This window comes from Prenolepis imparis, unplaced genomic scaffold, assembly GCF_030444845.1.
Source record: "Prenolepis imparis isolate NDT839.2.m4 unplaced genomic scaffold, iyPreImpa1.0 SCAF_1, whole genome shotgun sequence".
NCBI classification, from domain to species: domain Eukaryota; kingdom Metazoa; phylum Arthropoda; class Insecta; order Hymenoptera; family Formicidae; genus Prenolepis; species Prenolepis imparis.
The window spans coordinates 4,190,081-4,216,360 of record NW_028141159.1 but is presented as its reverse complement, the minus strand read 5'-3'; the positions used below and the strand labels follow the sequence as shown (position 1 = coordinate 4,216,360).

The 26,280-nt window shown below is 37.3% G+C and overlaps 1 protein-coding gene and 1 long non-coding RNA gene across 4 annotated transcripts; both read right to left on the bottom strand.

Moving 5' to 3' along the window:
- Positions 1-917: 917 nt before the first annotated feature.
- Positions 918-15,571, bottom strand: LOC145939477 (uncharacterized). 2 transcript variants are annotated; one of them, XR_014425829.1, is made up of 4 exons: positions 15,465-15,571; positions 2,858-2,899; positions 1,115-1,916; positions 918-992 (listed from the first exon to the last, which is right to left on the bottom strand). It is a non-coding gene; the product is annotated as an uncharacterized LOC145939477 (long non-coding RNA). The 2 variants fall into 2 exon arrangements; XR_014425831.1 differs by lacking the exon at positions 918-992 and having other exon boundaries at positions 1,723-1,916.
- A 1,072-nt stretch (positions 15,572-16,643) lies between these two features.
- On the bottom strand, positions 16,644-26,198 carry Limk1 (LIM domain kinase 1). Of its 2 annotated transcripts, XM_083049969.1 has the most exons (8): positions 26,032-26,198; positions 25,352-25,466; positions 24,790-25,230; positions 24,350-24,442; positions 23,540-23,672; positions 23,187-23,419; positions 22,883-23,111; positions 16,644-22,236 (listed from the first exon to the last, which is right to left on the bottom strand). In XM_083049969.1, exons 1-8 carry the CDS (start codon positions 26,051-26,053, stop codon positions 19,918-19,920), a joined length of 3,585 nt encoding a protein of 1,194 aa, XP_082906095.1. In that variant the 5' UTR covers positions 26,054-26,198; the 3' UTR covers positions 16,644-19,917. The 2 variants fall into 2 exon arrangements, with proteins under 2 accessions (XP_082906095.1, XP_082906103.1); XM_083049977.1 differs by lacking the exon at positions 24,350-24,442 and having other exon boundaries at positions 26,032-26,197.
- Between the last annotated feature and the right edge of the window lie 82 nt (positions 26,199-26,280).

The window sequence follows — 26,280 nt, the reverse complement described above, 5'->3', positions numbered from 1 at the left end:
ATATTATATTACTTACAAAATATTATTATTTTAATTATAATAATATGTTGTATATAATATAATATGTTATAATATATACTTATAATATATACTTTGTCCGCGATTAATATTTTTTGACAGAAATCAGCTGATAACTGTCAAAAATATTAATCGAATTTAAAGGAATTAAAACATTATTTAAAACATTATTATTTTATTTAATTTTATTTTTAAAAATTGTCAAACTGCTAACCCTCGCGATGACAGCCTCTCGATGCTACGAATATAACGAACAATGCGAATCGAGACAGTCTATCAGCATCGTGGAAAAGATGCAACAATACTTGCGAGAATAGACTTAACATGCCTTTTTTAGAAAGGAAATATGTATTTAAATAAATAGATATTTAGATATAAATTTGTTTGAATTCTCAAGAATGTTAAATTATTTTTAATTTTCAATACTTGGATATTTAAGAAGTCATTTATTTAATAATATTTAAAAAATCGTTATTTTTATAGTAATATCTTATTTTATTAACTGTAGTAATAAACATGTAGATAGATAATCCCATTAAAAAGTAACTCAATAAGCTTCTTACAATTATTTTCATGACAATTTATTTGAATAAATTATTTAATTAAATTATTTGAATAAATTATATTTTTACCTTATCGTTGCTCCTTTGTTGCCCGATGCCTCCCCGGGCCCCTCCTCCTCGTAGAAGCTTCTCAACACTTGCACTCGCGTAATTTTTTTTCGTTCGCGACGAGCGGCGACGCCCGGATTTTAGATTTATTACATTTTCGACGCGTTTCGGTAAAACGCGAGAATCGCGAGAGCTATTCGCGCGCGAATAGGACCGATGCTCTGTTTTCGCGTCGCCGCTTTTTTCAAGGTCCACTTATCGGAGGGCCTCATCGAACGACGATGATGCGGCGACTTCCCCGCGACGCACTCAGGAGTCGCCGATATTCCACGAAATGGACCCTGCGCGCGCGCAGTTGCGGAACTGTAACATACAAATACATGAAAATTATATAGTAAAACTTAAAATAATTGATGTTTCGAAAAATAAAATTATCATTTACATTGTGAGTTTAATAGTATAAATAGTAATAATAAATAATTCACCATGTAGTTGCTCGGCCGTTGCCCGATGCCACCCCGGGCCTCCTCCTCGTAGAAGCTTCGAAACACTTACACTCGCGTTACTTTTTTTCGATCGCGACGCGCGGCCACGCCCGGATTTTAGATATCATATTTCGATGCGTTTCGGTAAAACGCGAGAATCGCGAGAGCTTATTCGCGCGCGAATAAAACCGATGCTCTGTTTTCGCGTCGCTGCTTTTTTCGAGGCCCACTTATCGGAACGACGAACGACGATGATGCGGCGACTACTTCACGACGCACTCAGGTTAGGTCAGGAGTCGCCGATATTCCACGAAATGGACACTACGTTTCACTACGTTTTATGTATCACAATTCAACGACGTAGAAATCGCGACGTCGAAAAACTCCGGAAATTCGCGTCGAAAGCGCAACGGTAATTCGATCCGCCCGTGTAGTGAAGTTGCCCGTGTAATACTCGCCCGTGCAATCACGATGTCGGTACACGATTTTGCGACGCGATCGGCTTTGTACGATAATTAAGCACGCAAAAACACTAAACTCATACTTGTACTGTCGCGGATCGGCGATGAGCGCGCAAACGTTGATCGCGAACAACAGAAAATGCATCTAACAATAGACAGACTTGTGCCAGTTACGAGACGCGCAGCACGCCAAGGTGGCAAACACGTAATGGCGGCGGTCGCGGCGTACGGCGTACGTGCTTGGAGCTCGGCTCGGCTCGGCTCGGCTCGGCTCGATTCGGCTCGACTCGGCTCGACTCGACTCGGCGCGCCGCGGCGGTCCGAACAATTCTGACTTGTGTCTGAAACATAATAATTTAATTTTTATAATTAAATATAATAATTATATATATTATATATATTATATATATTATATTTTAATAATTTAATTTTTATTTAATTTTTTTTATTTTTATATTTTTATAGCAAATTAACTCCTTAGTCAGCTGATTTCTGACAAAAAATATTAATAAGATGTTAATTTATTAATTAAATTTTAAAATAATAATGTGTTATAAAATGTAAAATGTTGTAAATGTAATATGTTGTAATTGTCAGAAATCAGCTGATTAAGGAGTCAATTTGTTAATTAATTTTTAAAATAATAATATGTTATAAAAATTAAAATAATAATGTGTTTTAAATAATATGTCATAATTCTTTAAACTCGATTAATATTTTTGAGTTATCAGCTGATTTCTATCAAAATTATTAATCGCAGATATGGGATTATAACATATTATTTGCAACATATTACTATTTTACATTTGATCTTATTATTATAAAAAATAATTAGCAAATTAATGTTTTAATCAGCTGATAACTGTCAAAAATATTAATTGAGTTGAAGGAATTGTAACATATTATTTAAAACACAATATTATTTTAATTTTTAGAACATACATATATATATATATATTTTAAAATTTAATTAACAAATTAACACCTTATTAATATTTTTTGACAGAAATAATAATATGTGTGTGAAGCTGGTGTATAATTTCGTGGAAACTCATAAATAATTCAGAGTTCTAGCTTTATCTTCAATAGTTCTACAGTTCTTGATAGTTTGAAGAAATAGTAATAGAACTACATATTTGTTTAAACTGTCAAGAACTCTAGAACTATTCTAAATAAAGCCAGAACTCTTAATTATTTATGAGTTTCCATGAAATGAGACGCCAGCTTCATATACCCCCATTAACACTAGAGAAATGTTATAAAATAAACATTTCTCACTCACCGATACGTGCAATAGCGGAGTTGTAGTACACAGCACATTGATCTGAAAACAAAATATTCAAATTATGTATACCTATACATGTGTGTACGTGCATGTGTATATACCTGTACATATACATATATATATAATATATATAATAATTAATATATATATATATATAATTGCAGAAGTTTATATATATATATATATATATTATATGTAGTTACATGTGTACTACATATATCGCGACGATAGATTTCGAAACAATTTTAATCAAGTAAGAATCAAAGTTATAAAAATCTAAATTATAAATTATCGTTTCGTTGCGATCTTTACGTATAATAATTATTTTTTAAATGATAGAATCACAAATATACTTTATCCGATTATTTATCGTTCGACTTTTCGATTATTTAAATATAATTCGGATTAAGAAACGCGCAATAAAACAAATCAAAGGATTGAAATAAAATATAAAATAAGGATAAATTTCGATACATTACTTAACGTTTACGTCCAATAAATAATTAATCTCTATATAATAAAGACACGAATTTTGTTTAGAAATTATGTATAATCTTTTTTATTAAGTATCTGAGGGGCCTAAAAATTCAAAATTACGTATAATTATTATTTTAAAAAATATTATTTTGATACTTATATAGTTTATATGTATATATATATATATATTTATATTTATATGTATTTATATATATTTATATATTTATATTTTTACAAATTAACGTTACTTGCTATATCTCTGCCGTCGTCTATTATACCGATGTATTAAATTGTTTATTTATTTTAATCTCGCTATAATAAATTTGCGAATGTAACATCTCGATGCAGCAACAATTCAAATAATACAACGATTTATCGCATCGATGATGATCTCGCGATCCCGATTCTTCCGCGGGCAAATGTCTTTGTTACGCGAGCGCAGTTCACGTAGAGGCGTTACACTTGATCGGGTGATACATCGCGGTACGTGGTTGATATCTTACAGAAGTTTCGCGTGGGATGACGGCAGGTGGGAAGGTCAGGGGGTGTGTATCGGAGCATATTCTTCTTACGAGTTCGCGGACCTACAATTAGAACAGACGCGCGGATGCACTGCGGGTGAATGCGGTTCGGTAGTAAATCAAGATTTGCTCGCGTGATGACAGCCTCGAAGAGAGAAACCAGCATCTCGAAGCGTAATGCGACGATGTGTTAAGTACACACTCGTCAAATTACAAGTAAATAATTAATCGATAAAATGTTTACAGGGACAAGAAAAAGTTCCACTAAAAAGTTATTTGCACGAGTAGATTTCCACTTTGAAAATAATTCTTAAAAAATTTATCGAATTTTTTTTTAAATTTTTACTTTAAAAATAAATCTCTCTTTTTGTAATAATACATTTTTTGTAAACTTTGTTGAATTCCGGGCACAATGGCAATATGATAAACAAAGACGAGATCGTATTATCTCTTTGATAATACATATGATTCATCCATAAATATCTAAACCACCCAGTGACATATATCAAGAGAATTATTTTTCTGCCGTCAAACCAGTCGTTTTCCTGAATTTCGCAGCACGTGAAATCACGCCGATAGATATTCGTTACGGTCGCGCCGATAATCTTTAGCGCGAAAATTGGTATTCGTCCCCTTCTGGTAGTATATCGTATAGGGAAAAGTGTAGGACGATTTCTAGCGAATTCATAGACGGATAGGAATGCAATATTGCCTGCAGTCTGTCACGCATTCGATCCGGTAGGACGATAACGATAGCGCGCGAGCGGGCACACGCACCCCAATGAAAGAAATGTCTTTTTGTTTTATTATTACGGTAGCTCGCACAGACGCATATGGGATTTGTGCTCTGCGTATTAATCCTAGCATATTTATTTCACGGCGAAGAGAAAAAGCGACGGACGCTTTAGCTACCATTCGTAGAAGCGCTCGCTTCTCTTCGTGACCGGCAGTTTAAGTAAAAACGTTTGTTTCGGCATGAAGCCGGTCTGTTTACCGGTTTCGTCAAATACTTATGTTGCCATTGGCATATAGCGTATATTTTAAAATTTACTTGAGTCATATAGTAAAGTATACATGTAAATTAATTTAATTTCTTTTTATAGAGATTTAATTAACTTGCATCGTATTTTCGAAAAATATAAATTATTATTACAATAAGATTAATAATGAAATAATGGAACTGAATGCATTAAATTAAGACAAGTTATCGCATTTGAGGAAGCAAGGGAAGAACTTAAAAAAGCTTGACGTTTTTCGTTGGCGCGTTTAACGTCTTTGTCGGACGGAGGAAGCATTTAATACAGTGCCTTTCTTTCTCTTCGCAAAGGAGTCTGATCGATCGTCGTCGTTGGAGATCGTGAAAACGAGGAAAGAAAGAAAGTGTCGTCGAGGAAAGGGACGCGGTAACGACAATCGGTCTCGACGACATAGAGCTCTCGCGAGAGATTGTCTTCGACAATCGATTTAGTTTACCACCGGGCCTCGTTCTCCTCTCGCGTTTTTCGTGAAGCAGGTGGAGATCGGCGTTATGTTAATGGAGTTTGGAGAGATCTCAGCTAACCATATGTTATCCTCCGCGCCGCGGCTACGAAGGTGGGCGGCATGGCTGGCCCGAGCCAAAAGTACTAATAGGAGCCCTTCTTCGCAGAAGCTACCTTGCGGTAAACGGAAACCTCCACCTTCATCGGCGCACCGATCATTCCGAACGTCGGCCGGCGATCTCCCTATACGAACGGTAGGAACGGAAGCTAATTTGTAAATCATCTAGAAAAAAATCGCGCGCCCCGGCGCCGCCCCGAATTACGCGATTCCACGTTAATTCGATGATACCTTCTTATGACTAGTCTGACTCTGTTAGAAAATTGATGGAATTACGTGCACAATTGTGCGAGCACCTGCGCAAACACACGCGAAAATACACGGGAATTTTCGAGTATATAATACCAAGACAGAAGCATCGAATAATGCGAATTGACTCGGAAATAATTCAGAGTCGAGTCTATTTTTTTCGACGATTAATAATTTTATCTTTTTTTTTAATCGCGCAATATTCAACGGCTAACACCATATAAAATAAACCGCGAGTGTTGCAATTCGATCGAAAATTAATCCGCTTGTTCCGGCGGTGGGGTTCGAGATAAAGGGTGCATTCGGGAGAGGAGTGATAGGACGTCGTGGGGCGAAGGAAGGCAAAGTCGGCGCTTTTGACCGAGATATCCCGTGGCGCGCGACATGCCTGGTCTGACCGCCATTTAGCGTGAACCTGTCTCCGACTGGACCCGTTCGGGTCCAGACTGCTTCTTCATTTTCGAAAAATAAATATTTCGAATGTGCACGTCCCTCGTTATATCTGATTCCTAAAAGAGCACGGTCGACCTTCGGTTCGCGAGTTAACGCTGTCATTTGCATATAATGACAAGAGATTTCTGAGGAAATCGGAGAGCGAAATAGAGAATCTTTTAATTGGTAGAACTTGGAATACATTAGCATTGATTTTACGAGACTACGAGATTTGTGTATACCGTATTTTTTTTTTTTTTTCGTTTCTCTTCGATCATCGTATCGTCACGCGATTCCGCGTTTTATCGACCAGAGACGATTTCAGCGACTTCGGCGCGCAATGCAATTTAGAAGCTACGTGACCCGTAACGCTCGAGTAACGACTGACGGCGCGATCGCGAGGAAAAGTCGGACGGAAGTTGGGATTTTTACAATCGAAGAGACCTCCCGTCGCGGCTCCGGGGCGATTTACGAGGAGAATATCGAGCGGCACATCTCGCGTCTTTGCGCCGCGTCTTAAAACGCTTTCCGGACGGATATACCCTACGCAAACTCGTCTCGCGTTAGTAATTCGCCACAAAGAGAGGAGAGGAGAGGAGAGGAGTAAAACGGCTGCCGCAAGAAAGCACGAGGACAGTGACAGTTGTGGTGGTGGTAGTAGTAGGTCCCGGAGTTATGTTACGACCGACCATAAACGAAATGAGAAAACTGTCCAGCCGCCGTTGAAAAATCTCCGCGGAATACAAATGCTTGATTTTTTGACTGGCCGACCGCGTTTCCTTGACCCTAGGCGCTTAGCGCGGCTGCGGTACTTTCCTCGCGATGAAGATGACGCGCCTCACTTACGAGGTAAACGCGAAAAGGGGAAATATAGCATGTCGAAAAATATCGCCGTCTTGGATGGGAGGCTGGAGGTTGAAACGGAGCACAATTATATAGCACGAGGAAATTGAATTTTTAAACTTAAAATAACATACATTGAGAAAATGATATCGACGTCTTAATGAGAACCTAACGTACGTATCTCCCCAACGTCGGTGATTACTTTTGAAATAGATCGAAAAACGCGATGTATTTATCATCGGCTTCGCCGTGTAACTCGTATAATTAATGTCGAGCGCTATATTATTTCCCTAATTAATTATCGCGCGCGATGATCTCTGTAAGAACGTTGTTTTTTCGTTCTCTGTCGCGCGAGAGAGATGACTAGAGTTTTTTCTCGCAATGCACGATGCAATCAAAATAATTTTTACATTCGAGATATGAAACGATTAACGACGCCTCGACGATAATTCTTTTGCCGGAAGTAATAATTCTATTTTACGAAACTTTTTAAGCGCGTGAATACACGGTATATAATTTATTTTTTACTTTGTATTTGGCAATTATCTGTCGTTGCTATGTAATTTTATCATTAAACTCTTTCAATTGAGCTCGTTTCTTCGACTACTGTCAGACGGATCCCGATAGTTCTCGAATATCTCATATATTTAATTGTAAGTGTTGTCTAATTATATATTAAGTATATCAAAAGATGAAACAACAGGTTTATTGATCATATCAGCTATTCTTTTGTTTCTCAATTTAATTCTACTTCAATTTTTTTCTTTAATTCGTCGATCGATGATCGTTAAATTTGCTGCTATATTATACTTTTTCCCTTAGAAAAAAAAAGTTATAACCAAAATTTCAGATCGGGAAAGGGTAAGTTATATTCGATATTCGCGATACCACTAAATTGTGTCCATTTAAATGATAATATTCGAAATATTCGTTAATCACATCGCCGTATAATATTTCGATTAAGCGAATTGTGCCACATCACAAAAGATGCTTTTGATTATGCGTCATTATGAGACACATTAGTTCACGAAGTCGGACTCACAGAATACAAATCGCGGCGTCGATTCTTTAAAGACCGCCACGAAAGGGAACTCATCCTTTCTCTTTCTCATCGCGACTCGCAATTAATCTCGATCGTTCCGTGCTCCCGTCGACAGTATGTATGTATGTACCATGCCCTTCCGATCGTTAATTCGGCGTGCACGAAAAGAGAGCTTTGGTGTATGTGTGTGTATCTGTGTGAGAGAGAGGAAGAGAAAGAGAGAATGAGAGAAAGGCCCGATTTCGCTTGTAAGAAGTGAACACGATGACATTCGTACCGGACCCGAGGAAACGAGTCTGAGTACATGGAAGCCTGCACGAACGAACGATTCGGAATCAGATGTTATCTTTGACGAGGTCCACGACGCGCCAGTGGTGGGATAAAGCCGGGGAAGAGGAGCCCTTTCTCGGGGCCTCGCGCCAAGATACGAATCTTCTTGGCGCCACCGTCTCGGAGCCCTTCGTGTAAGAGAAAGAGAAAGAGAGGAAGAGGGAGAGAGAGAGAGAGAGAGAAGCCGGCCCTCTCGTAAGTTCTCTTCCGAGCGGAGCCCTGCCGCCCCGGCTCGCACGAAAAGCCGCGTCTCGAGAGCCTTAAACGCGGTTTAAGCGTAACCGATACCCCAGTGGGGGGCCAGCACCGGGCCGCTTTGCCGTGTTCGATATCACCGAAAATTCCCTCTAACGATTGACAGCGAAATACCTCAGATTTTCGTCTCGAACGCGTGCTCCCGCGGTGGAAATTTTAATTTTTAACAGATGAGAAAAATTAACGGTTCAACAATCGGATACTAATCAGTCGAATGGAATAGTCCCTTTGCAAACGACGTAAAAAATTGTTATAAATGCAGTAAAACTATTAAAATTCTTCATCATCTTTTTCTATACACTGAGAGAATTTTCTCTTAGAATTTACTCTGAAAATCATGGTAATCGTATAGGACAATATGGTATGGAAAGAATTTTTTGAGAATTTCTCTGATTAATAGTTATCACAATAAAAATAATATCTATCACAATAAAATATAAAACATGTTTGATTAATTTTATTAAACTGCATAGTAAAATTATAATCAAACATATTTTATATTTTATTTTAATATAGATATTATTATTATTATTATTATTGTGATAAATATTAATCAAAGAAATTCTCATAAAATTCTTTCCTTACCCTATTGATCCATTGTCCCATCGATTACCATGATTTTCAGGATAAATTCTAAGAGAAAATTTTCTCTGTGTAGCAAAACCTATGTGCTATTATGTCGTTCGTATCTTAATGAAAAAATTGTATTAATTTTTACGATTTAAAATTAATATAAAACATTTGATTTTCTTACATGCATGCAACTAACGAAACCGCACTTATGAATTTAAAGAGAAAAATGAAATTAACATCGTTATTCCCATAATATTGAGCTATGTAATTTGAGATTTATTATTAAAACATCGCGGTTACATTTTGTTTATCGATGTGTACGACTAAACGCTCGAAAACAGAATACGGTTCGATTGGTTCAATTTATTGCATATTTAATCGCGTAACTATTAACTTGTTGATTGTAAATTAATATGTTAACAGAGAGCATCCCGCAATTCATTAATTATTGTATGAATTTCGTGGTAACAAGAGTATCAAAATATAGAATACATGACCATAATCAATCGGTATATATTTTTGAAGAATAAATTGATGTAATAAATTTCTGCAATTGTGGAAAATCAAATTCTGATTTTCCGACAATTTTTCGGACTTAAAATCTTCGGATTTAAAATCTTCGAGCATACGATAATCATTTTCTAGTATATAAATTATATACGTGCGCGAATTCGAGTAATGTACATATAAATTAATGAAATTTTTTTTTATACGCGCTACTTAAAACGCGTGCTTTTGCTGAAAACACGATGCATAAACAATTAAGCGTCGACATAATTGCTTTCGGGGGTTAACTGAGATTAATTCGATCGAGTGAGGCAAAAGGATACAGAGCGTCGCGTGGTACAAACACGTTTTATATCGAGAGAAGAAACCTCCGGCGCCGGCAAAACGGCCAAGCACGCACGAGAAGAAACGCCTAGTCTAGGTAGCATGACGTTGTAAATATTTGCTGTCATCGGCGGGGCACTGTCGAGGGGTCCACCTTGTGTCTCCACCTTAATAAGGGTACGTGGGTACCTTTTCGGAAAGCGTGTCACCTGAGCCTAGTATCGGACACTGATGGCGCGGATAGCGGCGCTTTGTGTCTTTCCTGTACACTTCTCCCGGTCTTGAGGCTCAACCGTTCAAAAGACTTGACCTGGCTATTCGTCACTTCCGTCCCGCGGCTCGTTTTCGATCCGAACGTGCGACAAAGTCAATCCGCTAAACCCGATCGTGATACTTGGCTAAAAACAAGTGGCGCCGGTTAGATAATAAAGTAATAACCGTGTCGCACACATTTCCAAGACTCGTAAATGTGAGAACTTGGGTCTTCGCATTAATGGAAAACTTATCTGTCTTTTTTAAAAGCACTTTCACGAAACTCACTTAGCAAAAATTCATGCAGAGAAATATAAACAGCAAGCATAAAGGAATATTCTTCTATGTTATTTATGGTACTAATTATGGCTTATATATTTGCTGAAGATATTTTTTCACTGAAAACTCTTCGAGACTACTAAACGATACTAATGTGCTCGAAACTCAAAATATGATATATCTGGCGGCAAAAAAATTCCCGACAAATTCTGACGACGAGATAAAACGGGCAGAAAAAGAGAAAGAGATAGAGAGTGTATGTGTATGTGTGTGTGTGCGTGTCATTGTCACAAAAACGATACATCACCGAGCCTAGGGGTCACCTCTCCGAAATCTCGTCATAAGAGACGCGTCAAAACGTCACCCGTCCGAGAAGCGCGGCGGCGGCACTTCTTACCTGACTACGCCCGTGACGCGCAGACCTTTGTCTTTGTGTGTGCGGAGGGTAAACCCCGGGGATAATTAAAAACCGGGTAAAGACGACAGGTCTAGTCGGGCGGAGAGATGTAGGAGTCGGTAGATCCAGTCGACGGAGAGGACAGTCGGAGATGCTATCTCGAGTTTACACCCATCAACCGCCACCTCCTCTCTTCTCCTAGGAGCCACCTTCATCCATCTACTTGCGTGTAAGCGAGCACTAGAGTCTCCGGGCCCGATGATATGTTCCTGATTCAACATATGCTGTCCCCGCGTTGTAAAACCCGCTGTTCGACAGCCGTTTGACCGCAGTACGGACACACGTAAATATCGAAAACGTGGATACGACGTGCTCCTTCTCCCCCTTTTCCTCTTTCACCCTCTCCTTTCCCTCTGAGAACGATCGGAACGTACATCATCCTTCTCTCGAGTCTCCTTTCTTTTGAAATCTCGTTGGAATTCGACGGCGGCATCGAAGATACCTTCGAGATCTTTCGCGTCGATTATGCGTCCGGCTCCGCGTGGTGATGGTTACATAGGTACTTTACGATCTCGAGAATTCAAATTTGAGAAACACTAGGAAGACGGGAGTTTCGACGATCGTCGGACGTGACAAGTTCATTAAAATGGAGGATGAACTAAATGGATCACACCACGCTATTTGTCTCTTCCTTCGATCGGCAATTTGTACATCGAAAAATATATGACGATAGAAATTCGCGAGCCAGAATAATTAATACCGAAATAATCAATGACATCAATTTCGCATCGAAAAAGAAAATTATGTCAATGTTGCATAGCATAAAAAAAATCAAAATATAATGAATAATGGTTATTAACACCATACAAATTTCAAATATAAAATTGTTTTGTTATCACACCAATCACGCAAATATTTATTTCTTTTTCAGAATTTACCGCTTTTATACTTGAATAGGAAACTGACTGAGTTTCTGATTCCTCTATTTTCAAAATAGGATATAGCACAAATCGATCTTTATATAATTGTGGTGAAAAAAGACGCGTGCACGGCGAGACGTAAAATTGGCTGTTTGTCGTTTTCACGTTACATGTTACATCGGTATCGCACGGGTGCGATGCGGCCGTGTCGGCCTGCTATTTGTCATTAGACGAGTACGAGCGCGCGCGGCCCTCATTATCCGAATAATTAAACCTTATTATATGATGTAGCGCGTGCGCGCGCGCGCCTCGTTATCTAACCGGTTTCGTCGATGCGCGTCGGAGATAAACTTATACGGCGTGTAGGAGCGCTTGTAACGTATCAATTATAATATGTAAGACCGCCCGTTCCGCGCGCGCACTCCCGCACCTCGCTTTATCGCCCCGCGGAAGCGTTTCGCCCGAGCACCGATAAGCCGGCTGAGATATTAAGAGAAAAGCCGAGAGAGAGACAGAGAAATGTGCGAATATCAATTTATTTAATCTCTCGCTCTTCTGAAACTATAACTATAACGTCACAGAGAGAATTTTCTTTTAGAATTTACCCTGAAAATCATGGTAATCGTGGGACAATATGGTATTGAAAGAATTTTTTGAGAATTTCTCTGATTAATGTTTATCACAATAAAAATAATATCTATTACAATAAAATATAAAATATGTTTGATTATAATTTTACTATGCAGTTTAATAAAATATTGTCCCACGATTACCATGATTTTCAGGGTAAATTCTAAGAGAAAATTCTCTCAAGTAAACCTACGGAAGTGTCACTCACCGATTTTAATGAAACTTTGCACATTTGTAGAACTATGAAAAATATTCGATACGTATTTTTTTTTTATCGGCCAAGGTTCGCTCTGAAGGGTTGAAACGACAAGGGTTGGATTTTATGCACCAGGTGGAATAAGTTGAATATTTCAAGACATTAAATAAGTATAGGGGTTTTTTGGGGTCGCCGAAACTGAATCTAATGTTAAATTTCACTTTTTTTATGTACCTGGAGGCCATATTGGGTCGGCCATTTTGATTTCCATAATTTTAACATCAGATTCAGTTTCGACGACCCCAAAAAACCCCTATACTTATTTAATGTCTTGAAATATTCAACTTATTCCACCTGGTGCATAAAATCCAACCCTTGTCGTTTCAACCCTTCAGAGCGAACCTTGGCCGATAAAAAAAAATACGTATCGAATATTTTTCATAGTTCTACAAATGTGCAAAGTTTCATTAAAATCGGTGAGTGACACTTCCGTAAGTTTACTTGTCAGTGCAATAATAGATTAATACACATTCTGCTTAATTACATATTCGCAATCAAGGATTAATATGTTGAAAGGTTGATTAACTTTTCAAATTTAAAGCGTATACTCAATGATAGATAATATAGGTATAATTATTTACATAATTATGTATACATACATGTCATTTAACTGACTCTCGTTTAGTTGACTCTCCATCGGCGACTCACGTAACAATCTAAATACGTGTCGCTGTTTTGCATCTTATACATTAATATTTACGAGACACGCCGATACTATAGTGCCGTTTTGCCACCGCATATTAACGCGAAGTACGGCTTCGTTTCGCGCCGGGAATTCGCAGATTGTGTATTTATCGCTATGAGAAACACGATGTTGATTATTTTCTCGAACGAACGGGGCCGCGGTAGGCGCGTTTGAAGTCGGCGAAAGAGCCGCGAGGTGAATTCAGCTATCTCTCGCCGCCGTCGTCGTCGTCGTCGTCGCCGGCATCCCACCGCGATAACGCCATTATGCGAATACGCGCGATTTGCATATTTCAGAAAGCGCTGCACAGGAAAGCATAAACAACTCCGTTCGCAACGAGAGCGCCGCGCGGCTTCCTTCGTCAGATGAGTTACACGCATGGAAGATTTACGAAGAGAAAGAAGAGAGAGAGAGAGAGAGAGAGAGAGAGAGAGAGAGAGAGAGAGAGAGAGAGAGAGAGAGAGAATCTCTATGTTTTTCCTCTTTATTTCCTCCGTTTCCCTTTTTTGCGCTCTCTTTCTCCGCGCTTTAATTTAAATCAGAGATCAATCACAGATAAAACAAATTTGAATCCCTTTGAATCTTTTGCGATTTGCAAAAATAATTTATATCACATAAATGTATAGATTTTTAAAAATTAGATATATAAATCAATTTTCTTAAAATTTAAATTAGAGTTTCGTTTTTTTTTTTTCACGAGTCATTAAATAATACAGTTTATATATTAGACACTGTATTAATGACTCGTTAAAAAAAAACAAATAAACGAAACTCTAATTTCAACTTTAAGAAAATTGATTAAAATTATGATTTGACAGAAATAATCAAGAGTAATGAGAGGAGATAGCTATGTGTTTACACACATACTATTGGAATTAGCACAATCGGATTTTATGTAAAATATTCGCACAGCTTCTTCTATTTCCCAAAATGCATTTCGTGCACTAGTGTATTTAATCTTTTATATGAGCCAGCGTTTTATTGCGTTATGGCGCGAGAGAGAGCTCGAACCGATGGTGAAATTACTTGGACTTTATTACACCATAACGTACCGCCGACAAACCCCAAAAGTTTTAGATAAGCATCGGCGATGCGACCGACCATCTCGGAAAATTTCGTCGATCGATCCCAAGAAAGAACGTCATACATGTATATGCTCTTCTCGTACGAATATATAAGCTTAACGTAATTCGTGTACAATTCTGATATTAATTTTTCCTGTTCTTTTTATATAATTTTTAATAACTAGAAAAACATCCGAAATCTAGTGAAAAAACGCGTTCTTTTTTCTTTCACTTGCATATAATATATAATCATCCTGCATATATATTTATTACGAGACATATTTATGCTGCATATTTATTGACGATTCAAATCTCATTTTGTAAGGATATATTATAAATATTTATAGCTAGACTTTTTTTTCTTATTTGTTTTTCTCGATCAACACATGCACAATCTAATAAAAAAAGCATGTAATTTCTTTATTCCGATGTACTAATATCTTCTTGCATTTAAAAAAAATAAAATTTATATATAAGTCTACATAATTATAGCGCGATATATCCAACACCATATATATATGTTTAACCAACTTCACACATCACACGACGTCACACTGACGTCACGCCAACGTCACTCGTTGGCGACAACGGCGATTTCGAAAGGCCGCCATATTTAGAAAAAACGGGAAGAGCAAGAAAGCGATGAAATTTGCGTCGCGTCGTGTCGACGGGGAGGACGCGAGCTTTATTATCATTTTATTCGAATGCCCCGCGCGCGAAATGCGCCGCGTTATAACCCGTCTCGCTGCCGGCGGGTTCATCTATCCTCTTCCTTCTCCCGTCTCGACTCCCGGGGGCTGGCGCGTCCCGGCGTCGTATAATCCCCTCTCCCTAGATCCTTAAAACGGTGAGAGCCGGGACCCCCGACTGCGAAGAGCGCGGGCGACACAGGAACGTTAAAATTTAAGGTTTCCGTCGACACGTCGCGACTCATAAATTTCCGCGCTCGAACGCGGCTTTTTCCCTTACCTTCTTATTGCTGCCGCCATGTCCTCCTCCCCCGCCCATGTTCTCATCCCGCGTCTCGTCTCCTCTCCTCTCTTCCTCCTTGCCTGCCGCTGGCGACAAATTGCACACACACACTTTGTCCGCACGCGGAAACGCGAATAAGCACTCGACGCATGTTTTCTCCGCGAGGGAATCTCTCTTTCTTGTTCCCGAAAAACCGATTTATTCGCGACCGAAATTCCTCCCGTCCTTCCGCCCGCGACGAGCGCACTTGGATTAACTAACGGCTACTGAAAATCGACAGCGCCCCCCCGCGGAATAATGAGTTCGAGAAAGCGAGAGAGAGATAAGAAATTTTAATCTGTAATAAAATATAGATTTGCGCGTATATATATTTACAGCATTTATACATGCATGAATTATTGGAATGTTATGGATATAGAGTTTCTTGTTAAATTCGTACTTGAAACAATACACTTTGCTTTGCCAAAGAAAGCGCGTACAAAGGAATTCTTTCGAATAAGGAATTTTCTTCCAACAAAATATTTTTCTTCTTTTTTTAGCAACTTTCACAACGGAGAATTTTCTTTATCGTTTCTTTATCTTTAGCGCTCTATCACTTTCAGTTCAAACGACGATTAACAATATGCAATAATAATACGCGAAATTTATATTCACTGCAAGAAATAAATGTGTACTCTTATGAAATTCGAGATGCAAACTATCATGAAATTTTCGTGAGTGCAAGGCATGCTGCCATCTAGTGGCAGCAGTTTATATCAAGGCTTGCTGGTATTTATCGACATAATTTTGAACATTCAAATGTGAGACAAAATACAATTGTATTTTTTGTTTGTAATTATTAAAATTTTTCATTCCAATTCCCATAATACAGATAAGAATACTTAAGTTAAAAAGAATACAAAAAAATGGTTATATACATATAACACATCAAATATATACTGTCAACAGTTTATTTTGTATTTTTTTTTCTTTTCGCTAAGTTATTGGAATGTTAAATAAAACATTTTTGTTTCATATTAAAAAAAACTCTGCGCAACAAGATCTTCTTGTAAAACTTACCTTTACACAAATAACGAAAATACTAAAGATAAAAATCTCTCGTTCATTCTCCGTTCGCAAGTCTATAGACCGCCGACATACTATATATAGAAATAATCATCGTCATCGAGATCTATATATTGTCGCAATATAACAAATATATTTATTAACTTCGTTCGAAATCGCATTTCAATTTCGCTCGCCAACTTATGTGCAGTAAAACAACGTGAAAACGTATACAGTCTCGTACATTGTTGATAACGCAATTATTGCTTAGGATTTTGTTTCAAGCCCGAATGCATCTGGAAATCATCCTTTTTTTACTGCTAGCTGTAAATCTGGACAATATTCGCTTCGCACCAAATTTCGCGAGGTTTTTGTTATAACGATAGCATCAACGTCAATTAAATATGTGTATTATATTATATTGAATAGAGTCAAACTCGCGACTCTCTCTCGTTATGAGATGATTAAATACTTTGCGGTACAACGTTAAATCGAATCCGCACCTTCATACATATATAAAAAACAATTCGCAATTCGAAAGTTGTGTCAAAAATTATTGTAGGATTCTATGTGTAAAATTAGACCGATTAGGCCGACAGAAAGGGTGGAAATTACAAGAATATTTTCTTTTATAAAAAATTACGGCCTCGATTAGAGACATTAGAGTTTTTCTATGTCTATAAAAGATATCTGTTCAAAACTATAGATCAGATTAGTAAGTGAATCACAATTGATCGAGTAAAAATATTAATAATCGAGATTATATAGCGTGCTCTACTATTCTAGCTTTAATTGTTGAATGAATTAATGCGCTAATGGTCGAACACGCTATATATTAGTTATCGTATCGGCTATCAAAAAGATGTGAAAATTTACAGGGGCTATAAAAATAATGTCTACTCATTCCAGATATCTCTTTACAGGTTTTAACACGATGTTTGTGCCCGGTATGTATTAAAGAAGTACGATATAGCGAACGCATGTTACTACTAAGCAACAATATTTAGCGAGTAATGTTATAATACTGTCTCATACGCGGCATATTACAATAATTCGTTTTTGCATTATTTAAAATTTAAGCGATTCGTCACAGTAGATTATGCATATTTTCATTCCAATATATATATATATATATATATATATATATATATATATATATATCTTATATGTTTGATTTATCTGACGGCCCAATTGCGTCTCCTTTATTCGCACGACATGTTTTAAATGCGACTATACGCATTTCATTCATTTCTATTTACATTGAATGTGATTTTCATATTGCAAAATTGGAATCACACGGCCGTATTTAACGCTGCATGTCGTCGACGAGTATGCAAAACTTTTTCTTCGCATAACACAACGTAATGTTGTTTTACAAAGTTCTCTACTCCAACTAGTTTGCTAATTAGTTTGCTCTCATTAACTAACAATAAGCCGTAAACAATTTCTTAAGCTAGCTCTATCATATACATATAGTAAGCCGTACAATTATTGCACATAACTGTCCGTTTCTACGAAAGGACATGTGTTTAATGATACCTTGAGATTTGTTATAAGTGATAACACGCTTGCGATATCATCGAGAATAACATTTATAGTGATAGTATCTCTTTTATACTTCATACTTTGTACGAAGAAAAGTTAATAAGATGGGATTATTTGATTTGGGCTGTTTTCGTCTATCCAATATTCAATTTTAGGGTAAAAACGTTTTACAAGTCTACAAAACGTATTATTTGTAAATAATTTGAGAATGCCTTTATTATAAGTAAATAATCATTAATAAATTTTCAAACAATAAACTTTAACTAAAACAAATAAGTGCAGCCTAAAAGAAAATTTCTAGTAAGTGGTCACATTATTTGCATCATAATTCCATGCATCATAATTTAACATAAAATAATCTTGTCAGTTTTAACAGGATGTTTAAAAATGATGAAAGTGATAAAATTATATTAAAGTTATTGCTCAAAAGTGCATCTAAAAGCATATAATTTCACGTAAACATCATGAAATGTCGACATGCAATAAAAAAAGAAAAGAAATATATTTCGAGTAGAGACGTAAGAAGAAAAAATTAATTGTGTATATATACTTATATGTCGCAATTATAAAACTTAGTATTACTAAAATGTTTCTCGATCGATGTATGTTTTGAAAGTTACAAATATTTGGATATATACAAATTATATTATATACAAATTATTTGTCTTTTTTTTATACACACAAAATATTTACTACTTTGTCATCGTTTATATCCTCGTTAAATGATATATAATACCAGTAAAAAAAGATATAAATAATAATGTTTTTATAATATACACTCATTTTAGCAAAATATATCGAGAATAGTTACAGATATAACGAAGATGTAAACATGTAGCATGTATATGTATATATTTATATGCACGTATGTAATACATACATATATAATATATATCAATTATCTGTACATATACAGCAGTATTACAAACGTACACAATATTTTACACTGTAATGTACATCTGTATGCGGGAAACAGATATAATACTATTTTTACATTCTATTCTACAAGACGTAACCGAGTCTACATGACGTAAATCTACAATTTAAAGAAAACGTAATCTCGTGGTAGCGTAATCTCCAGGAAAATATATTCACATCAACTATTTGACTTTTGACGGTTTTTGATTCTACAAATTTTTAACTTGCAAAAATCGACGTATTCACAGTGTCGGTTTTTTCGAACACACGCTAGTAATATCGTACTTATCGAAAAATCCGGGCTTTGTAAGTAGTATTTTGGATGGAATGCTTTTATCGGAGTCACATTTTATAATCTAAACTCACATTTTTAAAAACCGTGTGGCAAGATCTCTCGTAGAGGAATGTAATAGAATCCTTATGGCTAGAGTTAACTGATGTCATTACGATCTAAAAATCCGTATAAATCCGATACGCGAATGAAATGCATTAATACTGAGTATATCGCATTGTCGTTACTTTCTTTAGTAAGAGACAAGCATTTTGATTTATTAACGGGAACATTTCCAAAGCCAAAGTTCTGCATCTTGAACCTCTGTTATCAATCTTGTTAATATTTTTAATTCAGTTTCAATAATAAAATAATGTAATATTACTCTCTTTTCAAGAAAATTTTTCAAAAAATATGTATAATCAAAATATCGTACTCATTATATTAAAATTAACGAATTCAATCTTTTTTTGCTTTCATTAAAGGTAATGGACGAAGTGAACTCTCTAACTAAAAAGTTAATACTGCACACTAAGCACGTTACATGTTCGAAACTTACATATTATGAATAAAGAGATCAAATTAGTAACAACGAGATTCAAACATCGTCAGGGATTATACGCACGTTATCTCGACGTCTCTCGTAAAGCTGTTATTTTCGCGCGTTTTAATTTATAAAGCGGTACTCTCTATCGGCGTCGTTGGACGATTAGGTGTGCAGCACCTTTCGGATGTATGGCACAAGTCCGGTGTATGCCTGCCGTCCCTCATCTGCGCGAAATCGACATCCGCGAAGAAATCGCTCTTCATAGTGCCGAGTGCACTATCAGAACCGAAGCTGTCCTGTCTGCAAATATCGATGCCCTTGTAGCACCCGGTATAATCGGCCAGACACTTCGCCTTCAAATCGCTGTCGTAAATAGATGAAGTCATCATCGGGCTCTTAGTATCGTCGCCCTTTGATTCAGCTGCAACAGGACGATTATCGTCGTTACTCGCATTTTGCCTGTTAGATGTGATAAGGTCGTCGCACTTCGACACGCTGGAGTTGGAATAAAGACTGTCTGTATGATATAGACCCGAGCTATGTTTTTTGAAGGAGTCATTCTTGCGAAAGTCATCCTTCGTGTAGGTATTGAACGGCGAGTAATCTTTGTATTTAGACGCGCAATCTAATATCGTGAGACTTCCCTGTCTAGACAAGATGCTGCCGACATCGGATACGTTGCTTTCCTGTCTGGATAATCTATCTTTAACATCCTCCTTTCTGATAACATTCTCTTGGTTCGGTGGGATTTTCGATTCTACCGATTTTTGTAACGATGAAACGTCATCAACTTTGACAGTCTCTTTATTAGAAAACGCGTTCTTCGTGGGCTCCTTAGTCGGCGATATCTTGGTTCTTCGCAGATACGATCCGGTAGATGGTTTCGTGCTTTCGTTAGCTACTTTCTTTGGATCGATGTCACCGCAGTTTATATCATTACGTTTATTAATCGCTTTATTTTCCTTTTCCATAGCGCCGATAGATTTCCCGATTTGTCGTAGATACGAACCAACGGAGCTCGCTGCATCCGGTATTTTAAATTTGTTTTCTGATTTCGCCTTACAACCGCTCGTATCGTTGGATTTCTCCGTCGATTTATGTTTTAGGTTGTTGCTAATTTTATACGAGCCTTTACTGTCAATTATATATTCCGAAGCGTCAGAAACTGTACACGGACTCGCGCTTCCCACGTACTTTATCTTCTCTATAGTGGGCACTCGGGTTAAATTATGTTCGCTCGCGCGCGTCTCAATCTGTCTCGGATACGTCTCCTGTTTCGAGTAAGCGTAGGTATTTGGAATGTCAGGAGATGTATCCTTTAACTTGGCATTATTATTCCTTAGGTAACGTCCGCTAAAACCGCTGGAATCAGGTGAGATCGTATCAACGTCGGGCTTCTCTTTGTCGAAGTCTTTTGATTTGGAATTTTGTCTCGAGTAACGCCCCGTATTGCCCGAGCTGTCGTTACTTTTGCTGTTTTGCCTCGTATATCTACTACGCGGACTGATGACTTCAGGCACCTGAAGCGTATTAGGTGTCGGTACAGGCTGTATTTCACGTTCTAGTGTACTATCATCGCAACCGCTGGACCGCTTTTTCTCCTGATGCACCTGGCCCTCCTTGATAGGTTTCAAGTGTGGCGCCAGAGTTTCCGGAGTCGTGGACTCGCTACTGCTCGGACTCGGTCCTTTATAATTTCTAATGTCAAAATCCAAATCTGCTGGCAACTCGGCGCCTACAGACAGATGCATAGCCAGTCCTTCCAGCCAGACTTCCATAACTTCGAACGGTGGCCTCTTATCCGGATTCAGATCGCAGCAAAGAAATGCGATCATATAAAAGGTCTCGGGACAGTTGGAGCAAAACTTTTCTTTGAAGACATTTTGATTCAAGCCAAAGTCCGACGATCTAGGCAAGTAGTCGGGATCTGCTTGAACTCGACCTATGATCTCGCAGACGACAATGCCGAAGCTGAATATATCCACTTTCTCGTCGTATTTGTTGCCCTTCATCATCTCGGGCGCCATCCAATAGGGATTCCCGACAACCGTGTATCGTTTCTTCCGCTCTTTCTTCGAAGCCTTCACCTCTCCGTCGGAATGTCGATTATATTTGCGATTGTCCGGCGAACTGCCGTTCTGAATGATCCTAGCCAGACCGAAGTCAGCAACGACCACAGTCTTATCCTCACGAACAAGACAATTGTGCGAATTCAAGTCGCGATGAATGATGTTCATGGAATGCAAGTAGGTCATGCCGGCAGCGATATCTTTCGCGAAGGACGTACGCTGTTCCCACGGCAGTGGTTCGTTCGTGTCGTGAAGCAGGGCCCTTAACGTACCACCTGCTATGTACTCGGTAACCAAATGCAGTTTCTTGTCCTTATAAAGAACACCGATAAATCGAAGAACGTTGTTATGGTGTAACGAGCGCAGCACTGCAACCTGTTGAAAAAAAATATATAAGAATAATTGAAACTGATAGCAATTTAACACTAAAATGTCCAAAAAATGCAAAATCTGAGTGTCCGAGAATATTAAAATATACATATTTTGTCAAAAATATTTACGTACTTTTTTCAATTTTATTCCACTTATATAATATATAACATATACGGAGAGAATTTTTCGTTATATTTTACCGCTAAATTCACTACAAATTTTATCATGTTTGGTAATAAGCCGAAAATTACCATGCTGCATGTTAAAATTATTATGAGCGATTAAGCTGGATTGAAATTTTATGCTGCATTGTAAATTTAATAATTTAATAAAATATTTTATATGTTTATCATTTATTTGGCATCTATTCTATTTAAAACACTTAAAGAATCCTAAGTTTTTAACATAGTTTTTAACATATTTTAGAATTATTAAAATTTTACGATAATTTTAGTAAAATTAATCAAACATATTTCATATTTTACTGTGATAGATATTAATATTTTTGATTGTGATAAATATTAATCAGAGAAATTCTCATAAAATTCTTTCTATACTATATTGTCCCACGATTACCGTGATTTTTAGGATAAATGCTAAGAGAAAATTCTCTCTGTGTATATGTTAATTTAGATAAAACTGAAATTACCTCTTTTAGAAAGTTCTTCTGTGCGTCTTCATCCACTCTATACAACTCTTTAAGGACCATCACTTCATCCGTGTCGCGATGTGTGACCTTGAATACTTGCCCAAAGAATCCTTTACCTAGAAGCTCGCCCTTCACCAAATCACTCGCTCGGAATATTCTCTGATTCTTTGGCTCTACGCGGAAGGATCTGGTTCGGCTCAGATCGTAAGTAGGATTCGTTGGAGAAGATCTACAATGAATTTCAATTTGATAAATTACACCATAATTTATCAATTGATTTCTAAACACGCTCATCTTGACCTACCCGTCGAGTAATCGCGACATAGAACTACTGCGTTCCTTATGCATAGGATCTCTCGTTCTTCGTAATTGTCGGCTCCGCGCACCGCTGATGTAACCCTCATCCCGACGCTTAAACAGTCGCTCCTTGCTTTCGGGACTCGTCCTGGGACTGCCGACACATGACAGCATCGCCGAAGACGGTGAGCAGAACGTGGGCCGTCGTGACACCGCATCTGGATCGTGTTCGATAGTTAACTGAAACATCAAAAATATTTCAAAGATCGTTCAATTTAATTGTGCTAAAACAGCGCCAATGAGACAATATATATTTTAGAAATATATATATATGTATGTATATATAATACTTTGACTTACTTGTAAAACTGTGTCTGAATACTGTATGAGATTTTCGATATTTTCCACAGGTTGATCTTTAACAGGGGTGCCATTTACCTCTAAAATTCGATCGCCAATGTGTAACGATATAAGATCACTGGACATGTTCAATCTGTAACATTTATTTTACAGGATATTTTTATTGTCACTACAACAAAATTACACACTTTCTGCAGTAACAAGACATGCAAACGTTTGCATGCATTATATATTTTCTCTTTACTGTAATATGTTCACATGAAAACACAACATGATAAAAAATAATTGCCAGGATAATGGAATATTCAATTTCATTGATTATAATATATTGATGTTAAAAATTATAAAAAAAAATTACAAGGAATCATCGAAAATTATATTAAAAAATCGAATTAAAAACTGTTAATCAATATATTATATGACATAAGAAACTATAAAGTAAATAGCATTCAAAAATATTGCATTAATTATTCAAGTTTGTAGTTAAATTAGCTTGCACCAAATCCATTATATGTTAAAAAATGATATACATAAAAGTAATTAATAGTTACAAATCCTCAACAACTATCTAAGTTTCTAACAACATAAACTGTCACTTCTTGATATACTACATTTGTAAACATGCACGTGATACAGAAAAAACGACAGTTACAATGTGTAATTAATACATAATGATTGTCACATGTATTAGTTAAAATTACACAAAAAATATTTTATATCTTCACGTGTGATTATAAACCATTACTGAGATGCGAGCACAATCTGTCAGAATTAGCAATATGTAGTGCATATTATTTTGTTATGCAATACCTATGATTAGAGAAGTGGCAGCATAGTCTAAATAGGACCTCCATCACAGAGGCCAGCAGCTTACTGATCTTTCCACGAACATTTCTCATTAACCTGCATTTTAGTTGAATGTTATTAGAGGCTAATATATGTATATTTATATACCAATTCTCTTAAATAATCAAAATTATCATGCACTGTTAAATATTTTAGAAAAGCAACTGTCTTAGATGTAAGTTTATAATCCTAAATTCTGAAGAGATCGACATATTTTTGTTACATATGATAATTTTTTGTACCCATCTATATAAATTTCAATTTTTAAAAATTCAGAAAATCTAATTTATATTGAAACAATCATTTGTGCACGCACTTCATGAGTAGCATACATATATATATATATATATATATATATATAATATAGATATTTATAAAAATATAAAATATATTATCATACATACTCTGAAATACGCATCAAAGCACCACAATTGCGAGGACTGGGAGCTGTGTCTAACGTGAGTTTGATTCCTCTCTGTTTATCCGGATCTGTCGTGCTAGGAGGTATTTCGACCAATCTAATGCTATGTGGTTTTCTAGCGAAGGGATAATTTGCTGTCCTGTTGAGTGGTTGCATCTGTCGCTTATAGCAAACCCCGCAGTATAATTTGGACCGTTCGACGAGCGCGTAACTTTCGCCATCTCCGATAAAAGCACCACAAGAAGTACAGGCAAAGCATTCTGGGTGAAATTTGTGATCGCCTGCCAGCATAACAGGGCCTGTGATGATCTGACCGCAGCCCTGACACGCTTCGCCGTAAGCAGCCCAATAGTCGTCTTTACAAAATAGCAAGCCATCTTTTTCAAAGTACCAGGAGGATAGACCGATATCGCATGCCGAACATCTGAAAAGTATAATTTCTTTTTTCAATATAAAAATAGAATATAATTAATAATATATTACAGTTGCAACGCATTTTATAATGTGCATAACATTATCTTCTTTATGCATGTTGATATTTTTACCGAAAGCAATCAATGTGCCATTCTTGATTCAATGCCTGTATAAATTCATCTTCGTCGATAGCATTGAGACAACCGGCGCATATTAACGTTCCTCCACTTTCCTCACCTCCTAGATCTAGAAAAAAAATTATATTATCATTAAATTGAAGCTATATATATATCGTTGATTTCAAAGTATAATCAATTCAATATTATCACTTATGTTTCAAAATATTCTTTGCAAATATGTATCAACACATACGTAATCATTATAGATAAGAAAAAAGGCGGGCCACTTGGGGGGAAACATGAGTCTTGTTGGGAAGGAAACATGAATCACAGATTTGACATTAGGGCATGTAAGATCGACCGAGTAAAATGTAATCAAGCAGCTGACGACGTTTGGAGGATGACGCGGACTCGTTCGAAAGGACGCGTATCGCGATGACACGAACGTCGTATCTGTCGCGAGAAAGATAAGACGCGATAGAGAGAACGCATAAATAAACTTATTAATGCGCGAGGGAGCGTGGGCAATACAGGAGACACACACGGAAGATAGGACGCCCACGCGACGCGTTGACGTTTCGGCACTTTGCGCGAGCGGCGTCTCGTCGTCGCGACGTCGCGTCGTCCGTCTCGTCGGAGCGAGCTCGTCGTCACCGATAATTCGAGCGTCTTTCTTCCAAAAATTCACCTACCGTTCGTCGAAACTTCATCCATCACAGCATGTATGTACGATCGACACACTCCCACTCCACTCCGTCACTCCGTTTGATTGCTTGATTCCACTCCGAACAGTGTTGCCAATTTCAGGTCGCGCAACCATAGAATATATAATATTAGAGCGCGTGTCGATGTGCGCGACTTTGAATCGACTGCGCTTGGCGCTGCCTCGGAATTCGGTGCGCGGAGTGGGGGCTGCGTGGTGGGGGCTGGGTGGTGGCGCG